Here is a 17,809-nt window from a genome sequence, read left to right on the forward strand (position 1 = left end):
CAACCCCGGGGGGTGTCTTGTCTTGGCTGCCCCCTTCTCCAAACTTGAGCCTCCCTTCCTTTAGCCTACGGCCCCTTCCATCTCCTTATTGAGTGCCAACTGAGGGAGGGGGGAGCCCGAAGACGTGGACCCTGCCCCACCGCCTTGGCGTGGCCTCGCCTCCGAGTCGGTTCTTCAGCCAATGGGGCGGCCGAGCGGATCGAGTGTCACTATAACAGAAGGACATAATCAGCGCGGTAAGTTTGCAGAACCTTACAGCCAGTCTCGGCCAGCAGGGAGCTCACTTCTTTCAGCTTTTCTGAGGTAAGGAAGCAGTTGGTGGGGGTGAGAGAGAGAGAATGTGATAGTGTGATAGAGGAGAGGGAGCTCAAGTGCAATGTCCCCAAACATCACCCAAACTGAGGACAGCTGAGTCCCATATGTGTTAAAAAAAAAAAAAAAGAAATCACTGCCAACATCTAGCAATGCGAGGTAGCTGAGGTCAAGGGTGAGAATCCTGGACTGGTAGCGAGGCTCAGAGTGAGATGCTTTTGTGGTTTTTTTGAGCTCAGCAGTGATGAAATGTAGTTTGCATTGATGTTTTGAGTGAAGCTTTGAAGCTTTGAGCCTGAGAAGCTGATAAGTAGGGATTTTTGGCACCTTGCTTGTATCTCTGTATCTCCTAAATGAGGCCATGAAATTGGATTATTATTCATCTGGAGTTTGAAACCATCTAAAACCTTCAGCTGAGGATTAAAAATGTAAAGTTCTTGCAGGACACCTCGTGGTATTTTAAAAGGTGTTGTTGTTATTGTCTCTGTGCCGGTTTGGTTTGAGTCCAGTTCTCCCAGCGGAGGTTCATACCGTAGGGATTTACAGATGGCTTAAAGCCTTTGAAGCAGCTTTCCGCTTCACAAGACAGAAGATGATACTAATGAGTTATGTAACTTCATATAACATCATGAGAGCGGCGGCGGATAAAAGAAGCATCTTGTTGTTGTTGTTTAGAGTCAATGACATTTAATAGTTCTTGTTGCTTTTTTTGGGCTTTTAATTTATAATTTTAAGTATTTTTTCTGCTGATGTCCATTAGTGAAGCTGTAAATGGGGCGTGGCATGTGTGTACATTAAAGCTCACATAACTTGAGGATAAACACTTTAACATCTTGAACAGGAGCCAAGAACCTCCAGACTGGATTAAAAAAGAATCTAAAAAATGAAGGAGTGTTTCTTTTTCCTTTTTTTCTTTCCTGACTACCAATATTACATCATTGGTGTTGGTGTAAACCCTTTTTTTTTTTTTTTTAAGACCAATCTGAGTTTTGGAATTCACGAGATATTCAGAGAACAAGTTGGAGGAAGCCCGGCATTAGACCTCTTAGTCTTCACGGCTCCGTTTCAGGGTTTATTTTAATTCTTGAGCAAAGTGGCCTCTGTCAGCAGGGAGACACGGGAAGATGATTGAAGGAACCATGTGAGAGCGAGACGGCCACATAAGGAAATGGAGGTGGAATTATGGGTAGCGGTCCAAGGGAAGGAACCCAATCTTTACCATCGGGTCTATTGAAACCGGATCTGGGACCTGTGCAGCTGTCTCATGGAAATAGTTGTTATGTCGGAGCGCCTTCATGGCGGCCTCATGCTAATGAGACTAATGTGCAACTAATCCACCATCACATTGCTGATAGATTCATTTATGGATTAATTAAGGTCATGAGTGTTTATCATTACAAGGTTTTGATCAGATACGACATCCAGGCTGGAATTCATTACTACTGAATTCCCGTATTTCACATGCTGGGAATGTTTTAGATGTGACAGAATCTTTTTTAGAAGCTGTTAAAAGCTGATGCTATGTGTTTCTAAAGATACAACAAACAAAAAAAGTCTTTAACACCTTCAATGCCAAATGGATGCAGAGTGATGAGAGAGAGCAGGAGGTTGATCTTTACCTTGACCCCTGCAGCAGCCTTCTTCCTCCTCCTCTTCCTCCTCCTCCTCCAACTGCATCATTAATCTCTTCTCTCAGCAGTCAAAAACAGACCATTGGCATAAATCTATGTTTGGCTCCCTTCTCATTTATCATCAGAGAAGCAGATTCAGGACTCAAGAGGTTCAGATTTCAAACCCAAAGTCTAATTATAAACTCAAGATGTTTTAAAAAAAATCTGCACAGAAAATGTTTCTAAGAAGTTTCTAATAATCTGTTTTAAAATAATGTTTCAAATGATGAGGAGCTAAATGTTTTGAGAGGAATGTACATTAGGATTTAAAAAAAAAAAAAAAAGTTTTATAGTTTTTACTGGTAAGGGTCAAAAATGCGAAGGCCAAGCAGCAGGGTGGGGTCCGGTCAGGGTGGGGTAGATATTTAAGACATCTGCAACTTAATCCTGAGCTATAAATACAGCAGGCTGCTCGGTCTTGTTCTCACAGACGCACTTTAAGCTCATTTCTTCTCTCTCTCGCTTCCAGGTTGCAAAGTCCACTGACACCATGTCTGACACAGAGGAAGTGTAAGTCAATACCAATACTTTTCATGAATGAAATATGGCAAAAAATAATCTTAATTTAAAATCCATTTAATATGTTTTTGTATGTGAAGAGATTTCCTCTGCATCTCTCTGTGCTATGAACTGTAACACACATTTTCTGATGAGTTGCTGTAACTCTAAATCATCTTTCCTTTCTGTCTTGCAGTGATCAGGTCGAGGGTAAGTCACACCATTTTCCCCTCCTTACAAATTAAGGTCCAGGTACTGTACAGGAGCTCCATGCTAAATCCTAGTATTTATTCTTTATCTTGCCTAACTTATCTTCCATCCCTTTATAGCTATAAGCACTGGACAAATCTGTATGTTTGCAGATTTGGCTTGACTACTCCAGATTCAAGTTGTGCAATGATGTCGTCTCTGTTCTGTCACATAGAATATCCTCGCGCTTTATCTGTATCTGTATCTGTAGCTGTAGCATTAGCATTAGCATTGTTGCAGGACAGTGTTGCATATCGCTGTGTGTAGTCAAACAATCTGAACTTTGCAGAAAATCCAAATTACACAAGCCTGCACTGACCTGTTGGCAATGAATCCTGCAGCTCTGCATGATCACCTTATACCGCACAGTCCTACCTGAGCTGAACACACTCGCAGATCAAACATCTTTATTGAAGTTTAAAGTCTCTGCTCATCTCAGGAGGACTGTGCTGTGTATGCTTTAGCATGGATCCCCAGTGTACCCACATTTTTTTACATTAAGCATTCTGTCAAAAAAAAAAGGGGTACAAATGGGATCTTAAGAGAATAATCTTCTGCTCCTTTCTTTCTCGGATGGAACGTGAAGAGCACGATGGTAAGATGCAGCTTGCGGACTTCAGAGTCTCATGTCATTGATACTAATTTGTCAGTCACATTTTTTTTTTTTTTGAAAGACGTGTGCTCTGACTTCCACATGTACTTATTGTGGCATGCTGTTAACACTAACGTTACCTAAGAAAAAACATGAAAAGACACAGGTTTAATAGAAGTAGATTGCGTCAGGTTAGACTGTCTGAAGTGCTGAAAGTATTTCCAGGAATCAACCGCATTTCATCCATCAATGACTGACCATCAATGACTGACATTTCCACTCTTGTAACTTGCTTGTTGTCTCACGTGCTTCAGCGCAATCTGGTGGCAGTCCCCCCCCCCAAAAAAAACTGCCACCGCCCGTCATGAAACCTCCTCATATCTCACATCGTCTCACACCTTTTCATCTACTCACCCACCTCCACCTCTTTCCCCCCCTTCTCCTCCCCTTTCTTCCCCCCGCTTCCATTAACCCCTTATCACCGCCCTTCCTCTCCCCTGGATACTCGCTGCATGTTGTGTAGCCGTAGAAGAGGAGGTAGTAGAAGTAGAGGTGGCCCCTGAGGCGGCCCATGAGCCAGAGGCAGAGGCAGAGGCAGAACCAGAACCAGAGCCAGAACCAGAACCAGAGGTAGAGCCAGAGCCTGAGCCTGAGCCAGAACCTGAGGCTGAGCCTGAGGCTGAGCCTGAGGCTGAAGGTATGTGGCATGGAGGGGGGAAGGGGGGTATTCTATCATCCTTTCCCAGGCGACAGGTGCAGTCCACCGGCTACCAGCCAACTCCTCCCTGTCTCCTACAAATTACGTTCATATATTACTAAACTGGTAATGCAAATACGTTTTACTAGAGATGTAATGCTCTCTGACTCAGGTTTACTCTCAACATGCTTTACTTTACCTTGCACATGGATATATCTCACATTTTCTGCACATTGCACATTTATTTTTATCTGTATGAGGGTTTATTCTGTATCTAATCTCAGGTATATAGTATATAGTATTTTATTTTTAGCACACTTTCACCTGCTGCTACTTTTTCCCACTGTACTGTTGTGACAATTTGAATTTCTCCAAAGGGGGATCAATAAAAATACATCTTATCTTACCTTATAATAAGATAATATGTATTTATTGATCCCACAGTGGGGAAAATTCATTGCTACAGAAGCTCAAAAAATAGTGATATAGAAAAAATATCTATAATTATATAATAAATATAAATAATATACAACAATAAAATTAAAAACTAAATATCTAATCTTAATAACATGTTCACATATATCATACCTTATGCTTTTTTTATCCACTGATCTTGCAGCACAACATCCAGCAGTAGAATCTGCAGCAATACTCAACTTTTTATATTTATTGTGTTTAAACTCTGGCAGCACTCAGTTAAAAGTTAAAGAGTCCTACTGTACCTCCAACATTCAACGTACTTTTGTGGAAACACTTTAGTCGTATATGAAACGTAATTTCTAGAAAACAGGGTTGGCCAGTCAGACAGATCATCACTAATGCTTATACGCACACATGTTCACCATGTCTGCTAATGCTAACGCTACCTTCTTTTCACCCTTGAACGAAGCCAAAGACGTAAATGATCTTAAACAAAGTAGTTTACTGATATTTAAAGGTGTATCTATTTATAGTGAAGTTAATGTTTTAGGCTGATATAAAGAGCCACATCATAGCTTAGCATCTGTTCTGTTAGATTTCTGTTCTCAAGATAGAAAGTTAGTCATTTTCTTTATTTTTAAAAAGCTGTTAATCGGCATCTATAACTGTAGTGGACAGTAAAACTCATCCTGATACTATGCAGGTAGATACATCTGTTCAGTGTTACAGTATTTAGAGTATTTATTTTAATAGTATAAAGTATAAATATAAACCTTTAAGAAATCCAAAGTTTGTTTAATTTGAATTCTGGGTGAAAAACAAGGGTGAAAAAAGGTATTTATATATAATACTGTATCACATGTACTCTAAGTACAGATGATTAAAGATTAAATACATATTATATCATGAGCTGCTTCTTTTAAAGGTAATAACATTTACTGCTTAGCATGAAGATAAAATCAGATGCTGTCTCAGACTTCATCTCTTTCAATGTTCATCTAATATTTTCTCATCTCATTATTTCTGTCATGTATTATTGGTAAAGTCCTCCAAGTTGGTGTTGCATTCACACGCTATTTTATAAAAAATACAAATAAATAAATTGACGTATAAAGCTAAAAACACTTTCTGGATGATGAAAGTCTTTTTTTTTAACATGGCATGTGAATGCAGGGTTAAAGTTTAAAGGGATCATCTGTTGCTGAGCTGTTTAAACTTTAATGCATGCGATGGTAAATTCTCAAATACAGGTCAGCGATCTCATTACCTTCACCTCAGAGAGACTTCTAGTCTAAATTCTATATTAGTTTTATGTAAGGCATGCATCTGTTGAATTAAGCAATTTGAGAATTTACACTTCTGGGAATAATGAAATATTCCTTTTTGCATCTCTGAGTCAGTTACTGGAGATGCTGCAGCTCGTTTCCATAGTTTCACAGTCTGAATATTGAGCAGTTTGTATAGTTTGCTGCCTGTTAATGCTGTTGTTTATTCTGCTTTTGTTTTATGCTTGCTGCATGCAGACGCCATTGAAGAGGAAGGTATGTTGATTTTAAAACATTTCTGATGAATCTAAAAAAAAAAATCTGTCATTCTGGTTTTGGAAAGGCCACAGTGTCCTGGTCTGACGTCTGCACTCGGGGAACGCCTGCTGTTCACAATATGTCTGTCCAAATTTTAACCTTCCAGGAGCGCTGCTCAATTGGCACAAAGAGGTCAAGATTCCATTTTTTTTTTTAAAGGAAAAACACACGAAAATTTAAACTTTTTTCTAATTCTTTTTTAATTAAACTGCTAGTGGAGAAAAAGGGTGAAAGAATATGAACCGCTAACACGTGCTTCACTGCGCAGCGACCCCACCGTCTCTCGCTATGCCACCCGCCGCCTGCATGGCCTGCAGGGCTACAGAGGAAGAGAAGAAAGAAAGGGGGAATAATACATCTTTGTCTTGCTTTGTATGAAATGATTTTGGGGTCAAGCCAAAAAGAAAGAAACACATTTTTTTGTACAGGTATTGTTCTTTAAAAAAAAAAATCACAACTTGTATGACTTTTTTTGCACAGAGGAAAAAACAACAACAACATGCTCAAGCTTGATGAGAAATATCTGTAGTTATAACACAATGTTTAGATTAACTGCAACTGCACTAAAGAGGTTTTTCACTCATCAAAAACAACTACTTTAAACTTCTGTTTTTCAGTGTTGTTAACCCTCCTGTTGTCCTCAGAGGAAGGAAGGATAGGAGGAAGGGAGGATGGAAGGAATAAGGAAGAAAGGAAGGAAGGAATAAGGAAGGAAGGAAGGAAGGAAAGGAGTAAGGAGGGAGGGAGGAAAAGAGGAAGGAAGGAATGAGGAAGGAAGGTAGGGAAAGAAGAAAGGGAGGAGGAAGGAAGGAAGGAAGGAAGGAAGGAAGGAAGGGAAGAAAGAAGGAAGGAAGGAAGGAAGGAAGGAAGGGAAGGAGTAAGGAGGGAGGGAGGAAAAGAGGAAGGAAGGAATGAGGAAGGAAGGTAGGGAAAGAAGAAAGGGAGGAGGAAGGGAGGAAAGAAGGAAGGAAGGAAGGAAGGAAAGGAGTAAGGAAGGAGGGAGGGAGGAAGGAAGGAAGGAAGGAAGGAAGGAAGGAAGGAAAGGAGTAAGGTGGGCGGGAGGGAGAAAAAAAGGAAGGAAGGAAGGAGAGAAGGAAGGGAGGAAGGAAGGTAGGGAAAGAAAAAAGGGAGGAGGAAGGGAGGAAAGAAGGAAGGAAGGAAGGAAGGAAAGGACTAAGGAGGGAGGGAGGGAGAGAGGAAAAGAGGAAGGAAGGAAGGAAGGAAGGAAGTGAGGAAAGAAGTATGGAAGGAGGAGGGAGCAAAGAAAGAGGGAAAGAGGGGAAGAACGGAGGAAGGAATGAAGGAAGGAAGGAACAGTTAAAAGAGATGGGAGGACAACAGGAGGGTTAAATGTTCAGTGTTTCCTGTCGTTTGCTCTTCTGTTTCCTGTTGTTCTAACCCTAACTTAAAAAGACTACAACTTTAATTCTCTTATCTCTAATGTGTCTAAATGTTAAATGTTTCTAAATAAATAAATAAATAAATAAATAAATAAATAGTAATCCATGTAGAAATGAAACAGTCTGCTTTGTTTCTAACCCCATGCCATGTACTTGTCCCCTCTTCATTTCTTAACCCTGCAGAGGAAAAGCCAAAGTTCAAGTAAGTCTCTTCTTCTTCTTCTTCTTCTTCTTCTTCTTTTAACCCTTCTTTTATTTTAATCTGAGCTATTTAGCATTTTAATCAGTGGTGCTTTTAAATGCACTTAAGACCCAAACACTCTCTTGTAGGCCCACCGCTCCAAAGATCCCAGATGGTGATAAAGTGGACTTTGATGTAAGTAATAGGATTTTTAGTGCTGTAATGAAGGATTGAGTGTGTCCTGGATGTGTTTTCTGAGGGTTTGTTTACTTCCTCTCCTGCAGGACATTCAGAAGAAGCGTCAGAACAAAGATCTGGTTGAGCTGCAGGCTTTGATCGATGCTCACTTTGAGCACAGGAAGAAGGAGGAGGAGGAGCTGATCGCGCTCAAGGATAGAATCGTGAGTTTTCAGGGCAGAGCCAATCACATGACATCACATCATATGACATCACATGACATCACATCACATGACATCACACATCAGAAGCTAGGGTTAGGCTTCTATTGAGCTTCATCAGTGTGAGTTAGTCATATCAAGTGATATCTGACACATTTACAGTCTTTATAGCATCAGATTCCCTCTTAGTGTTTCCTGTTGAGCTGTGCTGGAAGTATAAGAACAAAAAGAGGGACAGAGTCTGTCTTTCTTTCTTTCTTTCTTTTTCCTTCTGTTTGTTTCTTTTATCTTTCTTTTCTCATCTTCTTCCTTTCTTACTATCTTTGTTTCTTTGCGATTTAAGGAATCAATACTTTATATTGAGAGTTATGTGCATAGAGTGAGAAATAATGAAGTTATACTGAAAGTGTTGTAAAGACTCAGAGCTGAAAAATCCAAATGTAAATAAACAAGCTGACTTCCAATCAAAAAAGACGACCTGAGTAATAGGCTAAACGTCTCCTCATGTTTCTCATCATATAGTCTGTGGTGAGATAAACTGTATATAATATAATATAATATAATATAATATAATAAAACATGTGCTGCTGTGTTTGCTGTGGTCCTGCAGGAGAAGCGTCGTGCTGAGAGGGCCGAGCAACAGAGGGTCCGCGCTGAGAAGGAGAAGGAGCGCCAGGCCAGACGTGAGGTCAGTGCTCATATCTGTACTCATCACTAGAGTTCATTAGGAAGTTTTTAAAGTTTTAAAATGTGATTATTAAATTAGATAGATCAGGTTAAATCCTGCTAGTGAGACCATCATGAATATTTAGATTTAATACAGGAGTGTGTCATCTTTTAAAGTTTAAATTAAATGTAAAAACTCAGATTTTGGCTTATTTCTGTATCTATATAACGTCTTATTAAATGTACAGTGTGTTTTTTTTTACTTTGAGTACCGGATAGTTGAACCTGGAGGTCTCACTCTGATTTATTTTGTGCCAACCAGGAAGAGAGGCGGGTCAGAGAGGAGGCTGACGCCAAGAAGAAGGCAGAGGATGAGGCAAAGAAGAAGTCTGCTCTGTCCAGCATGGGCTCCAACTACAGCAGCCACCTGCAGAGAGTCAGTACACACACACACACACACACACACACACACACACACACACACACACACACACAGTCTATAGAAACTAGTAGAAACTAGACTGTATATATAATGGACGTAACATCCTTGACGTAACCCATTGGTTTGTGGACTGCTGCTCGGAGGCCAATAGTATCGGATCTGAGCAGCGCCATCTTGAAAATTGCAGGTGCATGCTGGGAAAAATAAAAACATGGATTCTACTTATATGGGCATCAGGAGGGGCATGAGGCGCCCTCCTGAACCTGTCAACCAATCAACCTGTCAATCACGACGTAGCCACGCCCTAATGCATACCCTGCTTTATCGTCACATATAAAATCAGGGAGGCCAAAATGTCCCAAATGAACATCATACTGCATTGAAGAAGGCTTTAAACTAGCGATTGAGACCATAAACACATTTTGAAAACGTTTACTGAGGTTAGAAATCAAGTGAGAAGTTGGTGAATTCTCCATTGACTTGTATAGAGACGGAAGTCCTTTTGACACCAAAACGGTCGCCCCCTGGTGGCCTTTTGATAGAATGCAGTTTTAAGTTACTTCCGCGTTGGCCTCAATTCAGAGGACCAGAACTCCCCGCCTGGTTCTGATAGATTAAAAGACTGGTTTAAATCAAAGATGGGAAAGATACTTCTCATCTTCACACATGTTATAACCTTCATCTTTCCAACTCTGCTCCCAACAGGCCGACCAGAAGAGAGGAGGAAAGAAAGAAACTGAGAGAGAGAAGAAGAAGAAGATCCTGGCTTCCAGACGCAAGCAACTGAACATCGACCATCTGAACGAAGACAAGCTGAAGTACGAGCCTCACTCTTTATTCTAACGCTGTAGTAGCTGTAACCCAGAGAAGTTTTATACTGATAAGTGTGTTTTATTGTGTGTGTGTGTGTGTGTGTGTGTGTGTCCTGCAGAGATAAGATCAACGAGCTGTACGAATGGATGTGTCAGCTGGAGTCTGAGAAATTCGACCACATGGAGAGACTGAAGAGGCAGAAGTATGAGGTGAGATGATCACTTCCTGTCTAATAACGGACATAATGAGCTGTGATAATGTTTATAATGTTCACTGTGTTTATTATTTTATATGTTTGCAACCTTATTGGGTCACTTTATAGGAAGAAAGGACATTATAACCTTAATTTATTTGACTGATTACAGGTTTAACTATACTGCTTCCTCTTACAGCTTCACATTATACATAATTAATATAACATAAAGTCTTATTATGAGGTGAAAATTGGAGCTTATCAAGGACTAAGATTTAAGATTTCACAATTTTTCAGTAAATCTGCTTTTAAAAAGATGACTTTAAATGCCTTTCTTTAAATCATTTTGCTTTAAATTACAATACCAAAATCATCTAAACAAGCTATTTTGTTTGTTTTTAAAGTGTTTTTTTAATGAAAGCTCCTGTTTTTATGAACATGTATCATATCTATAATAATGCATATAAAGCTGAGTGTCAAACCTCAATAGTTTATGATATTATATTATTAACAAATCTACAGCTTTGCAGACGGTACGTACTTCTTCACATTGTTCACACATGTTAAACTAGAATTTAATAGTTTTTAAGCAAACAAAAGAAATATAACATCACAGTAAATCTTATAAGGTTAAATTAAACACACTTTTATGGGTAAATAACATAAATCTACACTTATTTAAAGACTCTACCAGCTTTGTTGTTGTTGGGTTTGGATGCTGGTATCCCACGGTTACCGTCCAGCTTGAGTCACTGCTGGATTTGAACCCTTGGATGTGTGCTTACTCTTTGATTCCCTCCAGGTTACAACCCTGCGTAAGAGAGTGGAGGAGCTCAGTAAATTGTAAGTAGAGCTGAGCAGGAAGTCTGCCTGCAGGTTTCAGGCTCGCTGCATGTTAGTAGCATGAGAGGAAAAAAAGGGTCAGACAAGCAGAGCAATGCAACGCAAAGCAACGCTGGTCGAGGGCCGAGAGGACACACCACCGACAGAGAGAGAGAGAGAGAGAGAGAGAGAGAGAGAGAGAGAGAGGTTAAGAGTTTGGTTCCAAAAGTGAAGTTAAACATCTTTTTCAAACTATTACAGCTTAAATTAATTTCAGTCATTTTGCATCAGTCAGGTTAATGTACATGCTCTATTTTCTCATCTACTGGCTCAGGATTGCAGTTTTTATAATGTTGTCAAAAACAACTAAGGAGGAAGGAAGGAAAGGAAGGAAGGGAAGGAGTAAGGGAGGAGGAAGGAAGGAAGGAAAGGAGTAAGGGAGGAAAGAATGAGGAAGGAAGGAAGGAAAGGAGTAAGGGAGGAAGGAAGGAAGGAATGAAGGAAGGGAGGAAAGAAGGAATGAAGGAAGGAATGAGGAAGGAAGGAAGGAAAGGAGTAAGGGAGGAGGAAGGGAGGAAGGAAGGAATGAAGGAAGGGAGGAAAGAAGGAACACACAACTCTAACATTAGTAAGAGGAAAGTTTTCTTCTCACTCAAAATGAGAAACAAAGATGCTTTTACTTAGAAAGGTTTCTGTTATACTAAGATATGCTGTTGTATTCCATACATTAGTTCATCAGACTTAAATTGAGGAAAACTGGAAATTTGAATTACTTCTCCAACATTTTAATAGTCTGTCTTCTGATTAGTGTTGTCACTTTGGGATCAAACTCTTCAGTCATTAGCAGATCTACAGGTGGTGTTTGGTGACTTCGGTCAGGTGTGTGTGTGCGGTCCAACAGGTAAGTTAAGGTCTGGTTTAGGTTTTCAGAGACAAGCTGAACCCGAAATCTCTCTTTAACTGTCAAACCTTCATCTTTTATTTTGGGGAACCACGACGGAAGTGTTTCAGGAGATCGATAGGTGACGTCTGATTAGAGCAATAATTAACCTTCCTGTCGTCCTCCCGGGTCAAATTGACCCTGTCTGTTTTGACTGTTCCTTCTTTCCTCTCTTTCTTTCCTCCCCCCTACCTTCCTTCCTACCTTCCTTCCTTTTTTCCTCCATCCTTCCTTCCTTTCCTTCCTCCCTCCTTTCCTTCCTTCTTTTTCCCTCCCTTCCTCCTTTCCTTCCTCCTTTGCTTCCCTCCTTCCTTCCTCCCTCCTTCCCTCCCTTCCTTCCTTCCTCCCTCCTTTCCTTCTTCCTCCCTCCCTCCCTTCCTTCCTCCCTCCTTTCCTTCCTCCTTCCTTCTTCCTCATTTCCTTCCTTCTTTCATTCCTTCCTTAACTCAAGGACAACAGGAGGGTTAAAGCAAAAATAAACCATAACATCTTTGCAGTTCTGGTTCAAATCAAACACGTTGATCATAAGCACGAGCCCCGTCTTGGTTTCCCATCATTACCTCAAACTTCCAGCTTTCAGCCCAACGGATCGTCTTACAGGAGAAAGGAAGTCAGTCAGTCTCCTCAGAGGTAAATGTGTCCTGGTGCAAATTTAAAAAGCTGCTGCTGTGTCGTTTTCCAGGTGCAAATGTTCAGGAACCGCATTGATGAGTTACAGAAGCAGTAAGTATAGTCGCTGACACCCAAGTTATCTTTTTAAACTTTAACTCCATTTAACTCCTCATCGGTCGACCGGGTGAAACTTTTCCCTCAGAAAGACATAACTGTCGTAACATTCAGGACAGTTAATGTTAGAGTTTATGGCAGTCGCTTATAGTAGGAATAAACATTTATAGGATACATCAATTTCTTTAAATATAGGCCAAAGTTGGACATTGACAAAGTTTTAATGATGGAAATTTTACAGTTTGAAGGGTGTCAGGCGTCAATTCTTCCTCTTAAATTTAAAATAACACCCCGAATCTAAATTGTTGGTAAAATCGCAGGATGATAAATTCCTCTTTCACTTTTGTCAAGTAGATTAAAAAGCCATAAACACACTAAATCCTCACTAACAAACACTTGATATTTCCCAATCTGTCTGGAAATCAACATCAAGGTGGCAGATCAATCATACATGTTGAGTTCATCATCACATGTCTGAAGAATAGAAGACGGCAGCAGTTTGTATTGATTCATAGTGAAGTACGAGACATTTGGGTCCAAAAGTTAGACTTATAAAATTAAATGTATTTACTTGTTCATAGATGATGTAATGTTTAATAAGAGAGAACGAGTAGAGAGCATTTTAAACAAATATATCTTAAAGTTTAAGGTTAGTTAATATATAAAATATAAAGAAAGTCGGATAACTAGCTAATGTTAAAAACTGCTAAGTGCCGGATTTCGTAATATTAACCTTCCTGTCGTCCTCCCGGGTCAAATTGACCCCGTCTGTTTTGACTGTTCCTTCTTTCCTTCCTTCAGTCTGTCCTTCCTCCCTCCTTCTCTCTTTTTTTCCTTCCTCTCTCTGTCCTCCCTTCCTTATTTCCTTCCTTCCTCCCTCCCTCCTTCAATCCTTCTGTCCTTCCTTCCTTTCCTTCCTCCCTCCCTCTTTCTCTCTTTCTTTCCTTCCTCTCTTTCCTCCCTTCCTTTCCTTCCTCCATCCCCTTTCTTCCTTCCTTCCTTCCTTCTTCCCTCCCTCCTTTCCTTCCTTCTTCCTCTCTTCCTCCCTTCCATCCTACCTTCCTTCCTTCTTCCTCCCTCCCTTCCATCCTTCCTTCCTTCCTTCTTCCTCCCATCCTTCTTCCTCCCTCCCTTCCTTCCTTCCTTCCTTCTTCCTTCCTTCCTTCCTTCCTTGACTCGAGGACAACAGGAGGGTTAATATTTCCGTCTTTTTCTGAGTTTTGACTTTTACCGAAAAACTTCGGAAAACTGTTTACGTGACTCTACGTAACATCGTGTTTTTCATACGTTAGTTCATTTAAGGAGTGTGAATAGTTTGCTTAACCTTTGTGTCGTCCTCTCGGGTCAAATTGACCTCGCCTCTCTTTCCTCCCTTCCTTCCGTCTGTCCTTCCTTCCTCCCTTCCTTCCATCTGTCCTTCCTTCCTCCCTTCCTTCCATCTGTCCTTCCTTCCTCCCTCCTTCTCTCTTTCTTTCCTTCCTCTCTTTCCTCCCTTCTGTCCTTCCTTCCTCCCTCCTTTCTTCCATCCTTCTGTCCTTCCTTCCTCTCTCTTTCCTCAATCCCTTCCGTCCGTCCTTCCTCCCTCCATCCTTCTCTCTTTCCTTCCTTCCTCTCGCTTTCCTCCCTTCCTTCCTTCCTTCTTCCCTCCTTTCCTTCCTTCCTTTCCTTCTTCCCTTCCTTTCCTCCCGTCCTTCTTTCCTTTCCTTTCCTTTCCTCCCTTCCTTCCTCCCTCCTTTCCTTCCTTCCCTCACTCCTCCCTTCCTTCTTCCCTCCTATCCTTCCTTCCTTCTTCCTCCCTCCCTTCCTTCTTCCTCCCTCCCTTCCTTCTTTCCTTTCCTCCCTTCCTTCTTTCATTTCCTCCCTTCCTTCCTCCCTCCTTTCCTCCCTTCCCTCCTTCCTTCCTTCCCTCCCTCACTCCTCCCTTCCTTCTTCCCTCCCTTCCTTCCTTCCTCCCTTCCTTCTTCCTTCCTTCCTTCCTTCCTTGACTCGAGGACAACAGGAGGGTTAAACTGAGCAAACAAGATTAATAAACTGCTGGATAAATATATATTTGCAGTAGTTTTCAGTTAATCTGGTTTAATTATGAACCAGATTAACTGAACTGAGCACACAGTTTATTAATGCAGTAGTTTCTCTGTTGCTGCTCTAATGCCCCAAATATTTTGTGTGTTATTTCTCTCATTTTTTCCCCTTATCATAACACAAAATATTACATTATAATATTTCATTATAAGTGTAAACACATCGGCATTACTCAGTGTCAGGATGTGAGGAGTGTTAAAAGTGGTGAAAAAGGATGGACTGGTCAATTTAAGGTTACCATGACAACACATATTAGCTAGAAATAAAGGAAATAACTGTACATTTTATATCATAGCAGAGTGACACACACACTTACATTATATAATACCTTTAAAATTATAATTATGACACAAAGCGGTGCATCCTTTTTCAGTGTAAAAAGGTCGGGGTGACTTCTTTACATGACTGTGTGGGATATATCTATAAAAACTGTGAAGATGTGCAGGTTTATACATCAGGTTTGGATCCAGTAATGATTCAGGTAAGTGTTGCATGAGTTTGTCTCTGATTGCTTTTGAACAGTAAGTCCAACATGTCAAAAGAGACATCTGGAAATGTTTGGTTTTTGTTGTTTTTCTTCCATTTTGCATGAAGTCTGATGGTTTGATTTGATGTTGTTTTAAGATTATTTTTTAATGTAAACAGCCTCATTTTACAAGACAAAACACTATAATTAATTATGAACATTATCTTTACTCTTTCATACCATGTTGCGTTAAATAAAACACCTTTCAGTTACTTATTAGCTTGCGGAGTAATGCTAATTGTTTGGGAAAGATGTTGATGTTTAACTGGAGGTTTAAAATTATAACTTAAATGTACAACTAATAGCAGCTGTTAGATGCAAACTGGATCATTTTAATACTCTAGTGATCAAATTGTGCTTTAGTAACAAAAAGAATAAGTGAACAAGAAGTAGAATCAGTGATAACGTTAGCTGCTTTCTGTTCCGTTAGCATTTTTTAAGCAAAAAGCATGAACTAAAACATTTAAAAAACATAAATATAATACATTTAGCCGAAAGTTTATTTTAATTAGTTACGTTAGCTACCAGGAGATTTTAACACTATCACATAATTATGCAAAGTGGAGAACAAGAGATAAAATCAGGGATAACGTTAGCTGCTTTCTGTTCCGTTAGCATTTCGTAAGCAAAAGTGCACAATTTAAAAAAGTACTAAATACTGAAATCCCTTGAACTAAATCTACTTTATTTAACTCATTGCTGAGAAACAGTAAGTAGCTACGTCAGCTACCTGGAAGTTTAGCACCATAACAATACACAAACAGTAACAGCGGAACAGATACCGTTAGCTGCTTTGTGTTCCGTTAGCATTTCATGAGCAAAAGTCCACATTAAAAAAAGTAAACATACTAAAAGATTTAAGACTTTTGTAATCCCTTAAACAGTCATTAGGTACGTTAGCTACCTGGAAGTTTAGCACCATAACAATACACAAACAGTAACAGCGGTACAGATAACGTTAGCTGCTTTCTGTTCCGTTAGCATTTCATAAGCAAAAGTCCACATTTAAAAAATAGCATAAAACATTAAAACTTTTTAAATCCTTCAAACTAAATATGGTTTAACTGAACAGTTTATGTTTGGTAACTTCTGAAGTGATTTTGTTGCATTAAATAAAAAACCTTTAAGTTAGAAGTAGATGCAACAAAGTGGAAAACAAGAAGTAAAATCAGTGATAACGTTAGCTGCTTTCTGTTCCGTTAGCAAGAAATCAAACTAAATATAAGTTATTTAACTGAGAGTTTATTTTTGAAAAGTGATTCAGGCTAAATATCCTCCTCTATTTATACGTATAGTTTAAATACTGGCTGTACAGATTGTGGTATCTCAGTCTTTGTTGAAGGAGGATTTGTTTGTTTGAGGATTTCTGACCTGTTGTCTTGTTTTTTTAAATGTTTCGTATCACAGCAGCAAGAAGGGAGCCGCCGCCCGCCGCAGAAAGTAGACTGGTCCGCTCCGCTGCTGCTCAGACACCAAACTACAACCGCCTCGATCGCACGCCTGAAGAAGAAGAAGAAGAAGAAGAAGAAGAAACACACACTGTGGAGAAGCCATTAACGCTGAGGTTTACCCTGCGGTTACCCAACCACATCCTGATAGATGCAACCAGGAGCCTCTAGCTGCTGTAGGAATAAAAACTAAACTAAACTCATGCGCCGTCTCGCTTCCTCGCCTTGACTGTTTGGTTCTCGGTATTTTTGTAAATAAAGTGTGACTCTCCAAAGCCATGACTGTAGATCTGTTGTTATTCACAAATCAATAAAGTTCAGTATTTTTAGCCGTGTAATTTTAAACTCATTTGTTCAACACTGGTTTTTTAATTAGACGTGGTGTTAATGTTCACCAGAAGCCACTTAAATCTCTTTATTTCATTTAAAGTCATTATGAGACATTTTGATATCAGTGATTTAAAAAAGAAAGGGTGGAAAAGGAAAGAAAAACTATTAATAATCTATAATAATGCTGCAAACAGTTAATAGAAGTGGATCTAACTCAGAGAGTCAAAGAGACAGATTTAACCTTCCTGTCGTCCTCGCGGGTCAAATTGACCCCGTCTGTTTTGACTGTTCCCTCTTTCTTCCTTTCCTTCCTTCCTTCCTTCCGTCTGTCCTTCCTTCCTCCTTCTCTCTTTCTTTCCTTCCTCTCTCTTTCCTCCCTTTTTTCCGTCCTTCTTTCCTTCCCTCCTTCCTTTCTTTCCTTCATTTCTTTCCTCCCTCCTCCCTTCCTCCTTTCCTTTCCTTCCTTCTTTACTTCGTTCCTCCCTAACCTCTTTTCCTTCCTTCCTTCCTTCCTTCTCTCCTTCCTCTTTTCCTGCCTCCCTCCTTACTCCTTTCCTTCCTTCCTTCTCGCCTTCCTCTTTTGCTCCCTCCCTCCTTACTCCTTTCCTTCCTTCCTTCCTTTCCTTCCTCCCTTCCTTCTTCCTCCCTTCCTTCCTTCTTCCTTCCTCCCTCCCTTCCTTCCTCCTTTCCTTCCTTCCTCCCTCCCTTCCTTCTTCCTCCCTTCCTTCCTTCTTCCTTCCTCCCTCCCTTCCTTCCTCCTTTCCTTCCTTCCTCCCTTCCTTCCTCCTTTCCTTCCTTCCTTCCTTCCTCCCTTCCTTCCT

General features: G+C 40.2%; 1 protein-coding gene across 3 annotated transcripts; it reads left to right on the top strand.

The window, feature by feature from the left end:
• Positions 1-220: 220 nt before the first annotated feature.
• Positions 221-16,987, top strand: tnnt3a (troponin T type 3a (skeletal, fast)). 3 transcript variants are annotated; one of them, XM_062420801.1, is made up of 14 exons: positions 221-303; positions 2,452-2,492; positions 2,677-2,690; positions 3,845-4,018; positions 5,962-5,979; positions 7,605-7,623; positions 7,752-7,797; positions 7,887-8,003; positions 8,611-8,688; positions 8,989-9,102; positions 9,814-9,926; positions 10,040-10,130; positions 10,917-10,957; positions 16,618-16,987. In XM_062420801.1, exons 2-14 carry the CDS (start codon positions 2,473-2,475, stop codon positions 16,652-16,654), a joined length of 882 nt encoding a protein of 293 aa, XP_062276785.1. In that variant the 5' UTR covers positions 221-303; positions 2,452-2,472; the 3' UTR covers positions 16,655-16,987. The 3 variants fall into 3 exon arrangements, with proteins under 3 accessions (XP_062276785.1, XP_062276786.1, XP_062276787.1); XM_062420802.1 differs by lacking the exon at positions 5,962-5,979; XM_062420803.1 differs by lacking the exons at positions 3,845-4,018; positions 5,962-5,979 and having other exon boundaries at positions 223-303.
• Positions 16,988-17,809: the final 822 nt, after the last annotated feature.

This window comes from Scomber scombrus, chromosome 6, assembly GCF_963691925.1.
Source record: "Scomber scombrus chromosome 6, fScoSco1.1, whole genome shotgun sequence".
Classification (NCBI taxonomy): domain Eukaryota; kingdom Metazoa; phylum Chordata; class Actinopteri; order Scombriformes; family Scombridae; genus Scomber; species Scomber scombrus.